Here is an 18,491-nt window from a genome sequence, read left to right as displayed (position 1 = left end):
ACGATTTTGGCCTTGCGAAGATGGAAGAAGTCTCAGCATTGACTCTGTAAGCTTTCATACAACAGTTCGCAAACATGGGCGCCGCAAAAGAATTTGATCCCTCGAAATCGTACCAGCAGCAAGAGGAAGTATTCGTAAGTCGTAGTCTCCAAAGTCTGCAACTCGCCTGACATGCCATAGTTTGACGATGGACGAGAAATTGAGCTGCTGCATTTCGTGCACGGCAAGTCAAACATTGAGGAGATCAGAGGAAATCCAAAGAAGGTGCTCGAGGCCATAGACGAATATGCGAGAGGCAAGAAGTACTTGATGAATGTTGGGGAGGATAAGGGCAGGATCGTGACAGATCTGATCCGAGAGCGAAAACCTGAGACCATGGTGGAGCTGGGCGGTTACATTGGATACTCGTGCATCCTGTTCGGCGCAGCTGTGCGAGACGCCGGGGGCAAGAGATACTGGAGTCTTGAGCGAAACCCAGAGTTTGCGGCGGTCATTTCTTCGCTGGTGGACCTGGCAGGCCTAGGCGATGTCGTGAAGGTAGAGGTCGGAGCCAGCGACGCGTCAATCAAGCGGCTGCATTCGACCGGGCAGCTCCAGCACGTCGACATGATGTTCCTCGACCACTACAAGCCGGCGTACACCACAGATTTGAAGCTATGCGAGGAGTTGCGGCTGGTGACACCTGGATCTGTTCTGGCGGCGGACAACGTCGTTCACCCAGGTAACCCGCCTTACCTGGAGTACGTGAGAAGTTCGTGCGAGCAAAAGAAGCAGAACATGAAGGGGAATGCAGTAAATGGGGTGGATACTCGCTTCGCGGATCGCACTGCCAACCAGTACAAGAACCGCGTGAGCCACGAGAAGCTGGACGAGAGCAGAGTCGGCAACCCCAATCTGGTATACGAGAGTCAGCTGGTTGACAGCTTTGAGCCGAACGGTATCCCGGACGGCGTGGAGGTTACTCGGTGCACAGCGGAAGAGTAGTAGTAAGTAGGCTATACGTTGCGTACCCATCAAGTCCATAAACGCAGCCGGTATATTCCGTACAACGTCGTCCTCTTCAAAGGTGTCCATGATGCGGTGGTGATGCTTGACAGAGTAGAAAGTTGGAAGAGGAGGAGGTGACGTTTACAATCTGGCCGATTGGCTCATATTTAGAGTTTTCAGATCTCGCTTAAGGTTGATCGACCATAAGGTGCACCTGGCACGTGACCGACTCGACCACAGCATTTGGACTTCTCGATCTTCGAGTAACGGAAGTCAGATCATGTGTAGCAACAATCGAAGACTTCTTGGCCGAATTACTGCGTAAGACAATCAACATGTCGACTTACCAAGGACCAGGAGTAAGACAGAAAAACATTGGTCTCATCCTGCTCAGTCTGGCCTTCCTTCCAGTCGACACATTCTTTACAATATGTGCGTTGGTATCCTGCTATATCTCGCAACCTCTGGCCACCCGCCGTAGGAATCAAGCGAGGCAAAAGTTCGACTTCAGTCCCAAGACCATCCTCGTGACAGGAGTCGGGATGACCAAAGGTCTGGTCATTGCTCGATCGTTCTACGAAGCCGGCCACAATGTCGTCGGTGCAGATTTTGAGCCCAGCGGAGCTCTGGCTTGTGGGCGATTCTCGAGGTCGATCTCCGAATTTTTACCACTCCGTCCACCAAAGGCTGGCTCCGGCGCTGGGCCGTACATCGAAAGTCTCCTGAGCATTATCAAGAGCGAAGGTGTGGATCTCTGGGTCAGCTGTTCAGGTGTTGCGTCCGCATTAGAAGATGGCGAGGCCAAAGAGATCATCGAAGCACGAACTTCCTGCAAAGCTATCCAATTCGACATGCGCACGACGCAGACGCTGCATGAAAAGCACTCGTTCATGCAGCATACCAAGGACATTGGCCTCACAGTCCCAGATACCCATTACATCGCCAGCCGAGAAGCGGTTGATGATGCTCTGAAGAAGGCTCCAGAGGGACGCAAATACATCATGAAACCGGTCGGTATGGACGACGCTAACAGAGGCGACATGACGCTCCTGCCTCGACCGTCTACCGTGGAGACAGCTGCACACTTGTCTAAGCTGAGGATTTCGGAGAAGTCGTCTTGGATTCTGCAGCAGTACATCAGTGGCCCGGAATACTGCACTCACTCGCTTGTGGTGAAGGGGCAGGTGAAGGCTTTTGTAGCTTGTCCGAGCGCTGAACTGCTCATGCACTACGAAGCTCTGCCGTCTGACTCGAAACTCCACCGAGCTATGCTAGACTTCACGCTGCAGTACGCGAGAAATGGCGGCGAGAGCTTCACTGGTCACCTCAGCTTCGACTTCATGATCGACCAGAATCAGATGGATGGCCCTCACAGTGTCCGGGAGGGAATGACTCCGACACTGTATCCGATCGAGTGTAATCCACGGGCACATACCGCTGTCGTCCTCTTCAACGAAACTCAGGGCATGCCGAGCGCTTACTTATCGGTTCTCGATGCTCCTCCTGCTGACTGGACTGGAATTGACATCGTCACACCGCACTCCAGCGACAAGTACTTCTGGATCGGCCACGATCTCGTCGAACTCTTGCTGCTCCCGCTTGTATCGCTCTTGCTCATGCAGCCCGCAGCATCTCTTTCTGACTTGGCGAGCGGTTTCTCTACCTTCGTCAACCACGTCCTCTACTGGCGCGACGGCACGTTCGAGCGATGGGACCCTCTTCCGTGGTGGTGTCTGTACCATATCTACTGGCCGATGAGGTTCCTGCAGTCTTTCAACTCTGGGAAGGGCTGGAGTCGGATTAATGTCAGTACGACTAAGATGTTTGAGTGCTGAGCATATTGCTCTTGAGGACTGGATATTTGCGACCGGGCACGGCCATTGACTCTGGCTTTCAGGATACAAGGCAAGATCGCTCGAATGGATCACACAATGTAGGGGAGCTCCAGGTTCCATTTGTTCGGCCCCCAAAGAAAGCTCCCCAGAATAGCGTCACCCCACGCGGAGCTCTCCAGCCTTGCATGCATTAGAGGGATCGGGTCGCGATCTGTTGGCCTGGTAGCCTGCACCGCCTGCGGTGCGCTGGCCGCGCAAGGCAGAGCATTTGATGGCTGGGATGGACTCGAAATATTTGAAGTGGTCTCATCTTGAACATTGTAAACCGGTCTGTTGATGAAGGACGGATCTACTAGCTATGGCGAACCGTATTACCGACGTGCTCCTCAAACAGCACCACGAGGCTGTTCTACAGCAGGGATATGGCTATCTTTCTCCCGAGAGCGCTGTCGATGTGTTCGAAGCAGGATGGAAGTCGTCGAAGCGGCAGCAGATGAATGAAGGACAATGTGTCACATATCTCAAGGTACTTGAGTCCCAGCGTGGCTTGTCTTGCAGGCACTTGAAGGACGCCTTCGACCATTTCTAGAACGACAAACGCTCGCACGATGACAGTCCATCACACGATGGACTGCTACTGTAGCTGCTCAAGACATGCTTTACCTCTTTCCCTCAAGTAAATAGCTGACCCCGACAAATGATAGAGCCAGCAGAATCTGCTCGGATGTGAGCCCTTGTATGTGCGACTGCCTTAATGTGAAGTAAAAAACACTGCTAACTAAAGACACCAGACTGCGCATCATGTACATCACGCCACTCCCAACCATGCCCATGAGACTGACCGGCCCATCAACGCAGCTTCGTGCCCGCCCAACCAGACGACACCGACAGACTGCAGCTCTCAGGCTCAGCCTTCCAGCTTCTGCTCGCCAGATTCGACATTGGATCACAGCTTGCTGGCCTCATCCACATGGGATACAGGCCAAGTAAACACCTCGACTACGATAGCAAGACAAAGAAGCCCAGACGCATCCAGTACATATACCCTCATATTCTGCGCAATCTGTTGTCAATTGGAAGTGAGAAAGACCCAACAAAAAGACTGCTTAGTTGGCAACGAATGATCACTTGTATGTCACCGAAAGGAGCTGCGGGCCATTCTCACGACCTTTAGCGCAGTGGGGCCATCTACATATACCAAATACTGAAAGTCTGCAGGGACGAGTCGCGACCTCGCCACTGGGCACACCACGATGGTTGTGCTCCGTTGTCCAGCAGATGCCCAAGAGCGTCTACTCGGTGTGCTCGGAGACGGCGGCGAGCACCAAAGACTATTCATCAGTCATCCCACGCTCATCCAAGCCTTCTTCGCCGAAGATTTCGCGATACGCAGCTCGACGTTTTCGAAGTACTTTGCAGAGCCAATGTACGAGCTGGTAAGCCGTGCTCTACGCCGTGTTCCATGAAGATTGCTCACGTTCGCTGCCCAATAGGAGCAAAACCTTGGTCGGTCGGCGACAGAGTACACACGACGCGCGAGACGGTTCATGCTCATGGCACGGCAGATGGGCAATGTTCAGATTGACCATGATCTCGACCTGTGGAGCCTGCGTATGTTGCAAGAGGTCTATCAGATTATCAGGGACTGTGGACCGCCGGATTTCTTCACCGAGGATGAGTGGCAACAATTACATCGCGAATTCGATGGAGAGACCTTTCAACAGGTGTCTACCGTCTTCGAATACCTGAAGCTTTGCGGCCAACTGTATGAGCGGAGAGCTACTATTGGCAACAACGAGGTTTGTGCCCCGGATTGATGGTTTAGCTACCAACTGAGTATCGTGACAGTGTACAGCACTCGTCAATCAGCGGGAGATCGAGATCTCAAAGCACATGTCGGCAGAGAGCACAGTGCTCGCGCGGAGGTCACATCTAGACAGCCAGTCGTTGCGCATCATTCAGTATCTGGGCTTGATCTTTCTGCCTCTCTCGCTCTGCACGGTAATTTGTTCGCTATCACACTATGAGGGTTCATCGCTGATAGATAACAAGAGCATCTTCGGCATGGGGTTCTTCTCAACCGACTCATCCTCAGACGAGCCCAGCCGATCCATCTTCTCTGTTGCAGATAGTTGGTGGTGGTTCCTGGCCCTTGCGGTGCCATTCACGGTGGCTGTTCTGATTGTTGCTGTAAGTCAACCGGCCCCGGTGCTTCTGACCTACCGATAGCAAGCGGTATCTGCTTGCAAGACATTCTGCTAACGTCTCGTTTGTTGTCACAGTGGGGTTGTGCGAGGCACACCATGAAAAGAGCGGAAAAGAAACGGAAGTCAGATCGTTCGGATTTTGAGCAATTGCTTTCTTACGAGATGGCTGCTGCGGGTTCGGAGCATTCGAGCGATGCATCTTGAGTATGGGGGACTTGTTCGGTTCAGTAAAATAGGTGATGTTCAACGGTTGTTGTGCTTCCTGATGTTGTATTGCATGCCTTGATGTATGCGTTGATTGCCAAAGTACATACAGCATTTCATTACGAAATGCAACGACTATTTCATTATCTTACATGTAGTTTTAATTCTCCGTAAAATACAGGCACTGTTCCTCCCATGGTCTTTTTGCTCGGCGGTAGCACCCTCGACATGGGTGGGGGGATGATCCGTTGCTTTCCAGAGTTGATAGCATCATCATCTTTTGAACTTTGGCTAAGCCACCTTCCGCCGTGCGTTCCTCCTCGATGCCAACGCGATGCTGAGACCGGCCAAGCAAGGGACGCATGGTTGCCTATAGGGCCACAGGTCCTCCAAAGTGCTCTTGTGAGTTTATTCTGCCGCCTTTTCCTAACTCACTTTGAATTTACTAACAATATGAAGGGCGTTCAAGCACTCGAGTCGTTCCTGAAGAGCAAGGCGACCAGTATGCCTGGACCAGACCTGGAAGTCGCCGCGCCATGCCCAGCATCATGCGCCTGGATTACTCTGATCACTCGGGCATCTTACCTTCCAGGCGTAGTAATGCTGGTGCATACACTGGACAAGCACAGCTCAAGGCATCCCATCATCGTCCAGTACACTTCCAAACTGGAGGCCGACTGCGTCACTTGTCTGAAGAATCTGAACACGCTGTATCCTCTCATGCACGTCCAGCTCGTCGAACCGGTCCCATTAGCAGAAGGCCACAACCCCATTGCCGCCCGTTTCGATGACACTCTCACGAAGCTGCGAGCATTCGAACCATTGGACAGTCCCGCCCAAGGCCAGCCGGAACCGCCGCTGGAACGACAACCAGATCAGATCTGCTTCCTCGACAGCGACATCATGATCTTCAGGAACATGGACGATATCTTTAGAATACCACGGCCAAGCAAGGACTGGATTGCAGCTCATCACGCATGTATATGCAACATCGACAACGACCCATGGGCGCCTCCGGAATGGAACCCAGACACTTGTCCAAATACGCCCCTAGAACACCCATCGGCGTTGAGCTCGCCGGTACCGTCAGAGTCTTCGAAAGGAGCCAAACCAACAGATCAGTTATTAAACTCCGGCGTATTCGTCTGCACTCCTTCCAAAGAACTCTGGGACCGCATCGACCACTTCCGCGTCACCGATCCACGAGTCAAAGACTTCGCTTTCCCAGACCAGAACTTCCTAGACGAGTTCTTCAAAGACCGGTGGGTGCCGATCGGCTGGCAGTACAACGCCTTCAAGACGTCTCGGTACTGGCATACGAAGTCTTGGCGGGACGAGGAAGTGAGGGCGCTGCACTACATCGTCGATAAGCCCTGGGAATCTAAGGTGAAGGATGATGGGAGCGCCGGCTATCTTGGTCGAGATGGGGTTACGCACTCGTGGTGGTGGCGAGAGGCTGACAATTGGAAGCAGTGGGCGCTGAAGAAGGGAGATGCCGCGCAGGAGGTGTTGGGGGTTATGGAGAAGTATATGTTGAAGAATGATGGGCTGGGTGAGACAAGGTATCAGAAATAAGGTGGTTTTCATCCCTGTACCCTCGAAGAATCAAGCTCCGAATCGCGGATCAGATCATCCCAAAAGTTCCAGTCGATGTCGGCTCCAAAATCATCCAACGTTTCGAGTTCTCCGAGCGGCGGGTAGGTGTCGTGCTGCGTTTCCGCCGACTGTTCTGTTGGCGTGTGTTTGGCTGCCGGAGACGTCTTCCGCGCCTCCTCGCGCACTCGGAAGAATTGACGTAGGGATCCGAGAAAAGCGGGCTCTCGAGGAGGGGCGGAGGACCTCCGCTGCGTCAAGTCCCAGGCCCTCAAAGCCAGTCTACCAATTGCCACCTCAATTGCGCGCGATGGCGTGACTATATTAGGATGTCCTTTGAAGACACGCTCGACCTTCTCCCACGCAGAGTCAACCTGACCCGGGTCTTGCTCCTCGCAGAGCTCTTTAAGGGCGCAGATGAGAGGTTCCCATGAGAAGAACGCTTGCCTGGAGTCAAGGATCAGCAAGCTTCTCGAACATCGCGACAGGGTGAAAACGTCTCAGAGCGCCGCTTGAAGCGTCATCACGTCTCGGAGAAGCCCCCTATCGATCAATAATGGATCGACCCACCACTGCCAGGAGAACCTCGTCGCCAGCTCATTCGTTTGCAGCGCAACATCGTGATCTAAGATCTTCAAAGCCACAGCGAAGACCTCCTTTCTCTCGGCGTCGGATGCCTCGCCTTTCTTCACGCGAGTTAAGCGTGTCCGTAGGCGTGCGTTGAGCATCGCCGCTTGGTTGCCCACCATGATCATGTAATGCACCGGATTCGTTACGTCGCAATGCCTCGTAAACTTGCTCTGGATCCGGTTCTCGAGCTCCTTGAGAGATGCTTCCATGTCTGTAGACTTGCCTGGAGCTGATGAGTAGAAAGGTCAGCAGAGTGTCTCGACGGTTGGAACTAAGATTGGAAGTGCCTCAGAGCGGCAGGCAGTCCTGCGCCTCGAACGTGTCTCGGAGAAACCTTCCACTCATCAGTTTGACGTACCACGGCTCATCTTGGCTCTGAAACTCGTGATCTCCACTCGCACAAGGAAAACGAGCATGTCTGTGGCGGCTTCCTTCTCCTGTGGACGTTGCGTCATGCCTGGCCATATGTCTTTGTCATCGACGTTAAGTGGCTTTGGTGAGTCCCAGAACTCGATCGGCATCGTTGCTGAAGTGGTGCCAGCTTGCTGGAACCTGTCAGTCTACGCTGAGCAGAGCTGAAAGGTCTGCAATGCCATCTCACCTGTGCCGCAAAGTGATCTGTAATGAGGACATACCACCACACCCGTCTGCGCATCTGAACATCAAATGGACTCAGCTGTCGCTCGTCTTCGCTGTGCAGACCCATCCTCTGTGCCAGTCGGACCTGGATACCGCTCAAGATCCAGAACGTGTGAGGATTGTATCGGAACCGCATCGACGCCAGGAGCAAAGCGTAAGCCTGCAGTACGGGAAAGCTTGTGGTTTGGTAGAAAGAACAGGCAATCAAGCACTGCCGTGTTGCATCGTGGTATTGTGCACGTATCTCCGGCCATGAGTGGCCAAGAAGCTCCTGCCGGTCGCCGTCTACCATGGAGGTAACGGCGAAGTGGTAAATGGCGAATAGCAAGCACTCTGTCTCTTTGGGAAGTGCGTAAACGTTGGAACAGTACTTCTCGACTATGGCCGTAGTGCTAGGGCCGTGTACAAACTTCAAGATCGGGTCGGCATTTCTTAGATACACTTGCCAGAGCTTCCTGGCCATCTCAGGCGGCGGATGCAGATCAGCTAGATTGTATGTCTGCGGAGAGGGCCCAGAAAACGCAGCCGATACCAGATCTCCAGGGGAGACATAAGACGGAAGCTCGCGAGCCGGTGTCGAAGCCTGCGCCGGCTCTGCCTCGTCGTCGGAGGAGGGATGGAGGTCTTCGCCGAGGTCTTCCCATAGAGCACTCTCAACATAGCGAGTCTGACCTGGCTCGGAGCCTGCTACCAGCACTCCCGACCGGGAAGTAGGTCTCGTAGTGTCAGCAGTCGCTGTACTAGGGCCAGAGCTGTCTCGAGGTTCGAGATTGTTGGTTGAGGGCGACTCTTGCTTCGCATCGTGCTTAGATAGAAGACCATTCTGCTTCAATAGATGTTCGTAGCGATCCAGACGGCTTTGTAGCTCCTCGACATCCTTTCGTTTCCTCTTCCGAGAGGTTGGTTCGACATACTCACATACCTGTCGTAGGGACGTCAGCGATCGTCTCGAGTATAATGATTTACTGTGATGGTCTCAGAGCGGTTCTAAGTGCTTGTTTGCATCTCAAAGAACCCGGTTGACTTACAAAGCGACCATGACGACATGTTGAGCAAGGCTGCGTCCGATCGCATTTGACCTTTCTTCGAACACAGGTGGCACAAGCCGTGGACTTGACTTGTCGAGACTCAGGTGGTTTCTTAGGACTAGCAGGTTCGTCTGTAGTTGGACGTATTGCGATCGGCCTGTTCTGTGCTTTCATCTCCGCCTCAGATGATGCCTCTCAAGAAGTGCAGTGGTTGTCTTGTGTGTCTGTGCAGGCATTGGAAGATAGAGAAAGGTATTAGCTGCTATTGAAGTGGCAATTCCAGGTAGAATATTGTGCCTTTGATCAGACGGCATGCCCTTTTCACCGGCGCAAGTGCCGGCCAGCCAACATTGGTTGTTGTTCATACGCCATGCTGATCATTCCGTGGTCTCAACTGTGTCGAAGTGTGCGCACGGTCAATGTATTACTGTCGGAGGGCAAGTAGGTAATCGTAAAGCAGGCGGCGATCGGTTGACACGGGACAAGAGGGACTCTGAGAGAGTGGAACGGCCCCCAAACCTGCCATGCCATAGTCCAATCGACGCGATCATTGGTCGACACGTCGGGCGGGTCGTTCTTACTTCCGACGAATTTGACGTGAATGGTCGTTGCGGGCAATTGTTTCTCTTCTCTTCTCTCCTCTCCTTCTCTTTCTTCCTCAGTCACCGCAGACAGTCATGCGATAGGCCTAACGACCGTCAATGACGGTCAATAGTCAAACGAAGATGGATTCCAAGCACGATATAAAGAACCAGATGTCTTCTTCACGTCCTCATCGGTCACCCATCGCATCAAGGCAAGTGACATTCCACTCAAGAACTTCTCAAATCATAAACTCAAAGAAAACGACTGGTGATCACAATGACCTCGTCAACGGGACTCAAGGACGACCAACGCACTCAATCCGAAGTCTCTGATACGAGCACGACTAGCACGTCGGAGCAACCCACCCAGCAGCAGAATGCATCTGAAAAGCTAGCGAACAAGCAGACCAAGACAGCAACAGCAGAAACCGATTCGAAATATGCAGCCGTCGTAATAGTGGCTTCTCTACTTGTCGTATTCCTTGTGTCTCTCGTAAGGCCCTTACAGCGTATCCTCGCCTACGACAGGAGCTAACCAGCTATCAGGACCGCTCAATCATAGCCACAGCCATTCCCCGAATTACGGACGAGTTCGACAGCCTCAACGACATCGGCTGGTGAGCCTCAACCATAATATTGTCTCAGAGAACCTCCTAACACAACACAGGTACGGTAGCGCCTTCCTGCTCACAGCAAGCTGTTTCCAGCTGCTTATCGGCCGCATCTACACGTTCTACCCGGCCAAGTATGTCTTCATGGTCTGTATCACGCTTTTCGAGGTCGGCTCTGCTATATGTGGTGCTGCACCCAACTCGAAAGCCTTCATTCTCGGACGAGCAGTTGCTGGTCTCGGGTTGGCTGGAATTCAGAACGGCGGGATCGCGATTGTTATACCACTCGTTCCGTTGCCAAAGCGGCCTGTCTTTCAGGGTTTCTTCGGCGCCGTGCTAGGCCTTGGGCAGGTTGTTGGGCCGTTGATCGGGGGAGCGTTAACTTCAGACGTTAGCTGGCGATGGTGTTTTTACAGTCAGTATTGCAAATGACACTTAGGATAATGATGGCAACTGCTAATCCGGCTACAGTCAATCTCCCTGTTGGCGGGCTTGCAATTGTTGTGCTGCTCTTCGTTCTTCGACCCGCGCCAGCACCACGACCGGGCTTGGCGGTGAAAGAGCAACTCAAGCAACTCGATTTACTTGGAGAATTGTTCCTCTTCCCTAGCATTGTCTGCCTCCTCTTAGCCCTACAGTGGGGCGGCAGCACCTACAGCTGGAGCAACGGTAGAGTCATCGCACTTCTATTCGTCTTCGCCGTCTGCCTCATCGGTTTTGTTCTGGTCCAAATCTGCATGCAAAAGACTGCGACCATCCCGAAGCGGGTTGTCAAGAACCGCAGCATCGTCGCGGCGATGTTTATGGCTTTTGGCAACGGAGCGTCCTTCACCACGGTCCTATACTATGTGCCTGTCTGGTTCCAGGCTATCAAGGTCAGTGGCCTCGGCGATGGCCTTACGATTGGCAGAGATGGCTAACACTTGCACAGAACAACTCAGCCAAAACTTCCGGCGTGCACCTGATCCCCATGGTGCTGTCCGTCACTCTGGCAAGCATCTTCGCCGGCATCATGACCAAAAAAATTGGCTACTACACGCCATTCGCCATAGCAGGCGCATTATTGAGCTCCATCGGTACCGGGCTGATCAGCACCTGGACCGTCGATACCGGTATGCCACGCTGGATCGGCTACCAAGTCGTGTTCGGCCTCGGTGTGGGTATGGTTCTGCAGCAGCCCAATCTGACGGCACAGACGGTCTTGGAAGGCAAAGACGTTCAGATTGGAGTTTCCCTGGTGATGCTCCATCAACTTCTCGGCGGGGCGGTCTTCGTGAGCGTAGCACAGGCGGTTCTCGATTCGAGCCTCATCCACGGACTGCAGAAGGCCGTCAAAGGAGGCATTACGCCGGCCATGGTTGTGGGGACTGGTGCGACCGAACTGCGGAACATCGTGCCCAAGACAGACCTGCCTTCGGTGCTTGTTGCTTACAACCACGCCATACGAAACGTCTTCGTTGTCTGCATTTGCCTGACATGTCTCTCTTTCGTGGGAGCTGCTACGTTGGAGTGGCGGAGCGTGAAGGGAAAGCAGGGACCGACGACGAAGAAGCCAGACGAAGAGGAAGGTACTGGAGAGAAGAGCGGTGCAAGTTGAAGTTGATGTGCTAGATGGAGAGAAGCTCAGTGAGTACCTCATCCCGTCGCTGACGGGCTTTCGAGGGTAGACATTCATACAGAACGTGCGAGAATAAAAGCACATAGACTCCCAAGATCCGACGTCGAACAATTTCGTCGGCTCTCTTTACTCCGTTCCACCTGCCATTCCTTTACCTGGTTTGATTTCGACAACTGGTGCTTGATGATCTTGTTTGATCAGCACTTGTCGTGCTTGCACAGCTTGCAACGCGTCCGTCTGATCGACCCACCAGTGATGACGCAGGTTGGTAAGTGGGCCAGCTTTCGTTCAATCGCCAGGTCTTGAACGAACGCCCGCGCGGACTGAATCAGTTGCTCATTAACGAAAGTAACAGCCCTCGACAACCGTCGAAGACGCAGGACGTCGTGGGATCGGATGCCAGCGGACTGGGAGAGTGTCGTCGGCCGGTCCGCAAAAGTGACCCCGCGAGGGGCAGACTTCAACAACAGCCACGCGGGACGATGGACGCGCCGAAAGCTACGCAACCAAGCTGTGCCTTCAGGGATCGAAGCAAGCAATTCTGCTCCAAGCCAAGCTCATTTGCAGCTGGCTTCGCCACGATCCTCGCTCAACCTTGTTGTCATCGTCCCTGGTACCTGGACGCCGCATGGATCTAGACTCCAGAGCTCTGTTCGCTCTCATCGTTCGCTGGCAACGAACGCCTTTTGCCTGATCCTAGCTCTCGATGGCTCTGACTACTGTGGTGCCGTGCGTCATGAGCTACGATCGATCAGGCTCAGGCTGTGTCTAGGACGAGCTCCATCCAATGCTCGTGCCAGATGGCTTGCAGCGATGGTCGAGCTGAACGATTAGATTGCTGGACACTACTCGCCTACCACGTGCCCCGCCGTAGCAGGTTTCAGGCCTGCAACTGAGGGGTAAGTGAGTGATCTCATTCGATTGTGGTGGGTATATAGTGCTTGTCGCTGTCTGTTCTCGTTTCGTCTTCCCTCTCATCAATCACTTGATACTCTACCCAACAGCAAATAAACACCAACCTACTTCCTCAATCCACCAAGCTTCAATATGGGTGATCACGAGGTATGTTTCCCTCCAATCCCTTCGGCTGACTACACACTAACACTTCCAAGCGTGGAGGCCATCACGGACGCGGCGGCCATGGAGGGGGTGGTCGAGGAGACCATGAGGGCGGACGTGGCGGAGGTCACCAAGGAGGCGGCGACGGCAGCAAGCGTGAGGAGTTGAGGGACGACATGACCGATATCCACCACGATCGTGCCGCAATCAAAAACGCCGACAACCCAGAGGAGCGCAGGGAGGCTCAAAAGGAGCTCCGTGAGGACCAGAAGGAGCTGAAGCAGGATTGGGGTGCAGGTATGCCGAAGCACAGCAAAGAGATGAGGGGTGCTGGCGGTGGTGGTGATAATGATGGGCCTGGCGGTCGGGGAGGTCGTAAGTCTATGTCAACCAGTTGTCCACGAGAGTCATCAACTAACAACAATCCAACAGACGGCGAAGGTCGTGGAGGGCACAGAGGTGGGCACAGAGGCGGCAAAGACGACGACTAAGCATGTTATGTCGAAGCCATCCTTGACGACGTTCTGCCGAAGATCGCTATGTATATGATGTGAATATCAGAAGTTGAGACAACGTGTCATACCTTCTCACGTATTGACCTCACACCGTTGTCACGTGTGCATGTGGACTCAGGAAACCACTGTCTCAGCTTTCGCAGATTACTGCTACGTAGAGTGAACTACAGGTGTTGGAATGCTTTGGATGCGTGGGACTCATTGGGTATCGTCCACAGGTATCTCCATAAGCTTACCCTATTCTAACTCCGACTCTTGCTTTCCAGCAGCTCGCCTGTTGCCAACGAACTGCATGTACAAAGCGAACCCCACGGCAATCACCAAGCTTCCCCCAGCCATCCCAACACCGACATACAAGGCCACATGGTATCCCTCTAGCAAGGTTGCCCCGCCCAGACTGACTTCTCGCTCAGCCGTACCAGCCACGCCCAGTCCGATCGAGATGGAGTAGTTGATGACGGTGTTGACCAAGCTCGCTGCCACGCCCTGGAGATGTGGTGGTACCATGTCCGAGAGCACGAGCGAGGCGGCTGGAAAGGATATGTCCATTCTGTTCGATATATTAGCTAACCTTCAGGGAAGGGCAGCACGGGTAGGAAGGAGTACTTACCCAAACGGGATAATTAGCAAGCCTACGAACGCTTGAGCCCAGTACGTTTGATGTGCCGGCATGGTAGCCAGGAGGATGTTGCCAACCGTAAACGCCGAAGCGCTGATGGTGATGAGCCAGTGTGAAGGAATGAATCGGATCGAGAGGCCGGTGACAATCGCAGCCGCCCCTCCAGAAATTGCAATAGTGGCCAGCTGCGCAACGGTCCCTAATGGAGTAGTGCCACGTATGTTGGTCAGGAATTGCACGAGGTAAAAGGTAAAGACGCCAAAGGACTGCCAGCCGAGGGAGGTGACGAGCAGGATGACCACGGTCCCGGGCTTAAATATGGACGACGGGAGGAGCGGCTGTTCGATACGGCTTTCCCAGAGGAAGAAAGCGGCCAAGATGAGGATCCCGAGTGTGAGGAGGACGGGCACGTATGCTTCCGGCCATCCCACCACCGTTGCTTGGTTCCAGGCGACGTTGAAAAGGATCAATCCAGCCACCCCAAGTAATGCGCCTACGAAATCGAAGTGCTGATCTTGCTGGATCTGTTCTGCTTTATCCGCCGGTATGATGAAGGTAGCAGCAAGACCCAGACCCAGTGCTGCTATACCCAGTGACCACATTGTCCATGGCCACCACGCCAGCTGTCCGAAGATGCCTCCGAACACTGCGCCGACGAAAGCTCCGAGGGGTGCACACATTGCAAAGCCCGCAAATACCAGATTCTTCCTTTGACCGTTAGGATAGCTCCTCCCGATGATCGCAACGGCGTTTGGAAGTAGAATCGCAGGGCCAATGCCTCGTAGCGCCTGACTGACACAGAACATGATAACCCTCCCACTACTCCCACCTGACCTCGAGAGCGGAACAAGCACGCTCAGCCCAGCCACGATGCTCCATATCCCAAACCAAACCCAGCCGATGATCAGCATGCGTTTGCTGCCGTACATGTCTCCCAGACGACCCGCGGGAAGGACAAAGGTCCCGACAGTCAGGCTGTAGGAGGCGACCGTCCATGCAAGCTGGCCGGGGCTGGAGACTCCGAGGCCTTTGGCGAGCGGTTGGTAGGGAATGAGAGTCTGGCCGAAGGCTGCTTGGGTCAGGAGTTGCGAGCAGCATATTAGGATGATGAAGCATAGTTCGTGAATATGGGAGAGGGACTCGTATGGCCATGCGTTCAACCGGAAGGGTTCTTCCTCTGTCTGTTCTTTTGGAGACTCGACCGGGTGTGGTTGAGGTGGAGGGTTCGTGCCATTACTGCCGCTCTGGTGGTTCGTGGACTGGCTGTTATCAATGTCTGCATTGCCAGCTGCCTGTTTCTCTGCACTGCTGTTCATGACGGTGGTAATGTGGATTCGGCAACAATAAAGCCAGCCTTTGCAAAAAAGACTTGAACTCTCCTTCGGTTCATACGGTCAACAGCAGCTGTGCAGGCATATGTACCAAGATCTGGCACTCTCAACGGAACCAGTCTGAAGACACCCTCTACTCAAAGAGTGGGTCAATTTGGCATTGACATAAGGGCATCGGCCGAAACCTTGACCGTGAGCCTTCTAAGGCCCCATTGCGTGCCAGTTCCGCTCTCACACGAGACGGACAATGACCAATCTTTGCAGTTAGAGGGGAGTGATACGAGATAGAGCGGAAGAAAGATGGGCGGATGAGGAATGCAAGGGAATGGTAGAAGTGGCTTCCTCCGCAATGCATCCGGCCGGTTAGCGCCATCTTACGACATGTGTTCCCCCTGCACCCTCATGGGAGGCGTCCCTTCTCGCAACTTGGAGTATATGGATGGTAGTCCTAGCAGATGCGATATTCATCTCACTTTTCTGGAGGCAGAACGAGGAAGAGATGATGCCTAGTAGGTCTGTATTTGCCAACACCACAGCCCTCGCGCAATACTCGCCTTTTACGGTTAGGAGGGAGTATGTCACCACGTCAGGCTGGCTGTGAACCTCATCAGCCCGGCCGCCGTGGCCAACATCATCTTCTCGACTTCTCGACATCCACATCACATCTTCGTGCCGGACTCCATCACTGACCCAAACGACTCCTGGCCGAGCATCGAGAAGGCTGCATTGGGCAGGAACCCCGAAGTCCGCGAATAATGGCGGAGCATCGTTGCACCTTCTTGGATGCTGAGCCTTGGATTCGTCACGATGAACATAACAGTTGCCTGGCAGCAGTTGCTCGGAAGAACCGACGACTGAGTACACCGACAGCCCTCCGCCATGAAGCAATGGAACAATTTATCGGCCGACATGCTCAGGTAGGTGCTGTCCTCATTGCCACGATCTCAGCTTTTGACCACACGACGCTGGTTGGGGCGGAGTGACCTGTTCATGATGTCGAGTCTATATCTACATCACGGATGCGTTTCTTGGTAAGTAAATATCTATATCTCATTGAAGGAGTCGCTCCTACAGTCATCTTCACTCTCCCCTCGAAACAGACAATCAAAAAAGCAGAGCGAAGCTCCAACGCCTTCCTTCGATGGTATAGTAAGTACGCTCCCTGCCATGAGTATCAAGCTCCGACTGTTGAAAATCTTTGCAGCAGTGGGAAGCCATCCGCGGGTTGCGAGAACTGCCGGTTAGTCTGCGCTACCAAAGAACCATGCAGTAGACCTCCTGACCATCCACAGCAAAGCGAAGAAAGCCTGTGATCAAGAACTTCCAGCCTGTGGCAGGTGTGTTCGTCTTGGGAAGGCATGCGGTGGGTATCGCGATCTCACGAGCCTCCTCTTCAAGGACGAAACGCCCGATATCATTAGGAGAGCGAGTTCGCAAAGCGAGAGTGGACTGAGCTCTGTGTCTACACCAACGCGCCTTTCGAGTTCAGAAGATAGAGACACTGCAGCGAAAGCCTTCTTCTTCCGCGAGTTCGTCTCACCGGTACAGTTATCGTTTCTGGATCCGGCGGCTGTGGATGGATTTCTCGAGCAGCCGATTGTTGCGTGCGCTCTGGCGGCGATGTCAAATCGTGACAACGACGTGCAGGCCAGGGAGGCGTCGAGACGCTGTTATATCGAAGTAAGTGGAGTTTGTTCTCCTGTAATCTTCGAAGGCTATCGAAGCTTACGGCTTCCGTAGGCTATCAACGCTACTCAAGTAGCTCTACGGGACACAAGCAAGGCTACAGAGGACAGTACATTGATTGCTGTCTGCTTGCTGTCAATCTTTGAGGTATGTCGAAATTTGCTCCTTCGAAAAGAGGTTCTCGCTGATGCTGATGGCTTTCTAGCGCATCTCCTGGGATCACCACACCTCAATGACCTCGTGGGGGCTCCATGTTGAGGGCTCTGCGCAAGTGATTCGTCTGCGTGGCCAGCAGCGGGTGAGGACATCCCCAGGGGTTTTTCGTGAGCTACGACAGCATATTGTAAGTGGTATGAATGGATGCGTGAAGCTAGCTGATCGATACATGACACATCACAAGCGCCGTCAGCTCGGAAACCGAAGTGCCAGAACACATCATCGAATGGACCCGCGAACTCGAGTTTGATCCAATACTAAGCCCTGGTGATGAGCTCGATCTACTGGGTGCCAGACTGGCTAGCATCCGGTCCGCCTTCTGCAATCGAACCAAGCCGGACGTTGAGCTGGAGGAGCTATCGCAGGCCCTCGAGAACGATCTCATCAGCTGGGCTGAGAGGGCACAAGCACCTGGGTCACCCTGTGCGTTCCAAAGCCGCCACGACCAAGGATCCCCAAATGCATGGAACGGGATCCACCACGACTACAGTTCGCCGCAGGCGCTTCGATACTGGAACAAATGGCGCTGCTATCGTATCCCCCTCAGTCGGCTCCAGGAGGAGCTTTGGAGACGCTCATGGCCTGCTTTGGCACAAACATCACGCCGTGTGCCAGACTCGGAGCACTACAGAAGAATACGAGGTGAAATGATGGCCGACATCTGCACAGCAGCCGCCAGCCTGCTGGGCAACGACGTGGCTTCCGAGCCCGCCAGAGGAATGTTAGCTAACGCCTACCCGCTCGTCCTACCGCTGAGTGTTGCCGGTACATGCTTGCTGCAGGAACTCGTGCAACCGGTGCTCACTCCTGAGGGGAGCCGTGTTATCCTGCTGGACCGGCCGCTCCATCTGAATCTGTTCGACCAAAGATCGACTCAGCTTGCTTGGGTGATTGACCGGCTGGACTTCATTTCTGGCAAGATTGGTATCAAGTGGGCAGCTGCATGGAGTAGATGGCTGCGGGGCGAGGACAGCATATCTTACGATACTGCCAGGTCGTGAGTCTACCACGGATCTTTGGTGGAACAAGTGAATTAATACTAACGGTACAAACAGGGTCATCGTACAGGGAGGCGCATCGAACGAGCTTGAACGTGGCCAACTTCTGGATCTTGGGATATGAGAACTGC

At 53.7% G+C, this 18,491-nt stretch overlaps 9 protein-coding genes across 9 annotated transcripts; 7 read left to right on the top strand and 2 right to left on the bottom strand.

The window, feature by feature from the left end:
- Positions 1–74: 74 nt before the first annotated feature.
- LTR77_005068 (uncharacterized protein) lies at positions 75–984 on the top strand (the record flags this gene model as incomplete). The annotated part of the gene is made up of 2 exons (XM_064802317.1): positions 75–134; positions 181–984. The coding sequence occupies 2 exons, from the start codon at positions 75–77 to the stop codon at positions 982–984; spliced, it is 864 nt and encodes a 287-aa protein (XP_064659678.1).
- Positions 985–1,322: 338 nt separating this feature from the next.
- LTR77_005067 (uncharacterized protein) lies at positions 1,323–2,822 on the top strand (the record flags this gene model as incomplete). Its single annotated transcript, XM_064802316.1, has 1 exon — positions 1,323–2,822. One exon carries the CDS (start codon positions 1,323–1,325, stop codon positions 2,820–2,822), a length of 1,500 nt encoding a protein of 499 aa, XP_064659677.1.
- A 1,253-nt stretch (positions 2,823–4,075) lies between these two features.
- On the top strand, positions 4,076–4,639 carry LTR77_005066 (uncharacterized protein; the record flags this gene model as incomplete). The annotated part of the gene is made up of 2 exons (XM_064802315.1): positions 4,076–4,258; positions 4,316–4,639. The coding sequence occupies 2 exons, from the start codon at positions 4,076–4,078 to the stop codon at positions 4,637–4,639; spliced, it is 507 nt and encodes a 168-aa protein (XP_064659676.1).
- A 789-nt stretch (positions 4,640–5,428) lies between these two features.
- On the top strand, positions 5,429–6,808 carry LTR77_005065 (uncharacterized protein; the record flags this gene model as incomplete). Its single annotated transcript, XM_064802314.1, has 2 exons — positions 5,429–5,635; positions 5,693–6,808. The coding sequence occupies 2 exons, from the start codon at positions 5,429–5,431 to the stop codon at positions 6,806–6,808; spliced, it is 1,323 nt and encodes a 440-aa protein (XP_064659675.1).
- Positions 6,809–6,816: 8 nt separating this feature from the next.
- Positions 6,817–9,134, bottom strand: LTR77_005064 (uncharacterized protein; the record flags this gene model as incomplete). The annotated part of the gene is made up of 5 exons (XM_064802313.1): positions 6,817–7,273; positions 7,397–7,685; positions 7,815–8,001; positions 8,058–9,060; positions 9,124–9,134. The coding sequence occupies 5 exons, from the start codon at positions 9,132–9,134 to the stop codon at positions 6,817–6,819; spliced, it is 1,947 nt and encodes a 648-aa protein (XP_064659674.1).
- Positions 9,135–9,984: 850 nt separating this feature from the next.
- On the top strand, positions 9,985–11,915 carry LTR77_005063 (uncharacterized protein; the record flags this gene model as incomplete). The annotated part of the gene is made up of 5 exons (XM_064802312.1): positions 9,985–10,200; positions 10,254–10,324; positions 10,375–10,733; positions 10,790–11,193; positions 11,250–11,915. 5 exons carry the CDS (start codon positions 9,985–9,987, stop codon positions 11,913–11,915), a joined length of 1,716 nt encoding a protein of 571 aa, XP_064659673.1.
- A 1,068-nt stretch (positions 11,916–12,983) lies between these two features.
- LTR77_005062 (uncharacterized protein) lies at positions 12,984–13,486 on the top strand (the record flags this gene model as incomplete). The annotated part of the gene is made up of 3 exons (XM_064802311.1): positions 12,984–12,998; positions 13,049–13,370; positions 13,428–13,486. The coding sequence occupies 3 exons, from the start codon at positions 12,984–12,986 to the stop codon at positions 13,484–13,486; spliced, it is 396 nt and encodes a 131-aa protein (XP_064659672.1).
- Positions 13,487–13,747: 261 nt separating this feature from the next.
- On the bottom strand, positions 13,748–15,445 carry LTR77_005061 (uncharacterized protein; the record flags this gene model as incomplete). Its single annotated transcript, XM_064802310.1, has 2 exons — positions 13,748–14,060; positions 14,121–15,445. The coding sequence occupies 2 exons, from the start codon at positions 15,443–15,445 to the stop codon at positions 13,748–13,750; spliced, it is 1,638 nt and encodes a 545-aa protein (XP_064659671.1).
- An 894-nt stretch (positions 15,446–16,339) lies between these two features.
- On the top strand, positions 16,340–18,484 carry LTR77_005060 (uncharacterized protein; the record flags this gene model as incomplete). Its single annotated transcript, XM_064802309.1, has 7 exons — positions 16,340–16,377; positions 16,753–17,140; positions 17,201–17,293; positions 17,352–17,417; positions 17,461–17,489; positions 17,547–18,359; positions 18,418–18,484. The coding sequence occupies 7 exons, from the start codon at positions 16,340–16,342 to the stop codon at positions 18,482–18,484; spliced, it is 1,494 nt and encodes a 497-aa protein (XP_064659670.1).
- Between the last annotated feature and the right edge of the window lie 7 nt (positions 18,485–18,491).

The sequence above is a fragment of the Saxophila tyrrhenica genome, assembly GCF_035928015.1.
Source record: "Saxophila tyrrhenica strain CCFEE 5935 chromosome Unknown scaffold_7, whole genome shotgun sequence".
NCBI lineage: Eukaryota > Fungi > Ascomycota > Dothideomycetes > Mycosphaerellales > Extremaceae > Saxophila > Saxophila tyrrhenica.
Note: the sequence above shows the minus strand (reverse complement) of the source record. Positions and strands in the feature narration are given on the sequence as shown.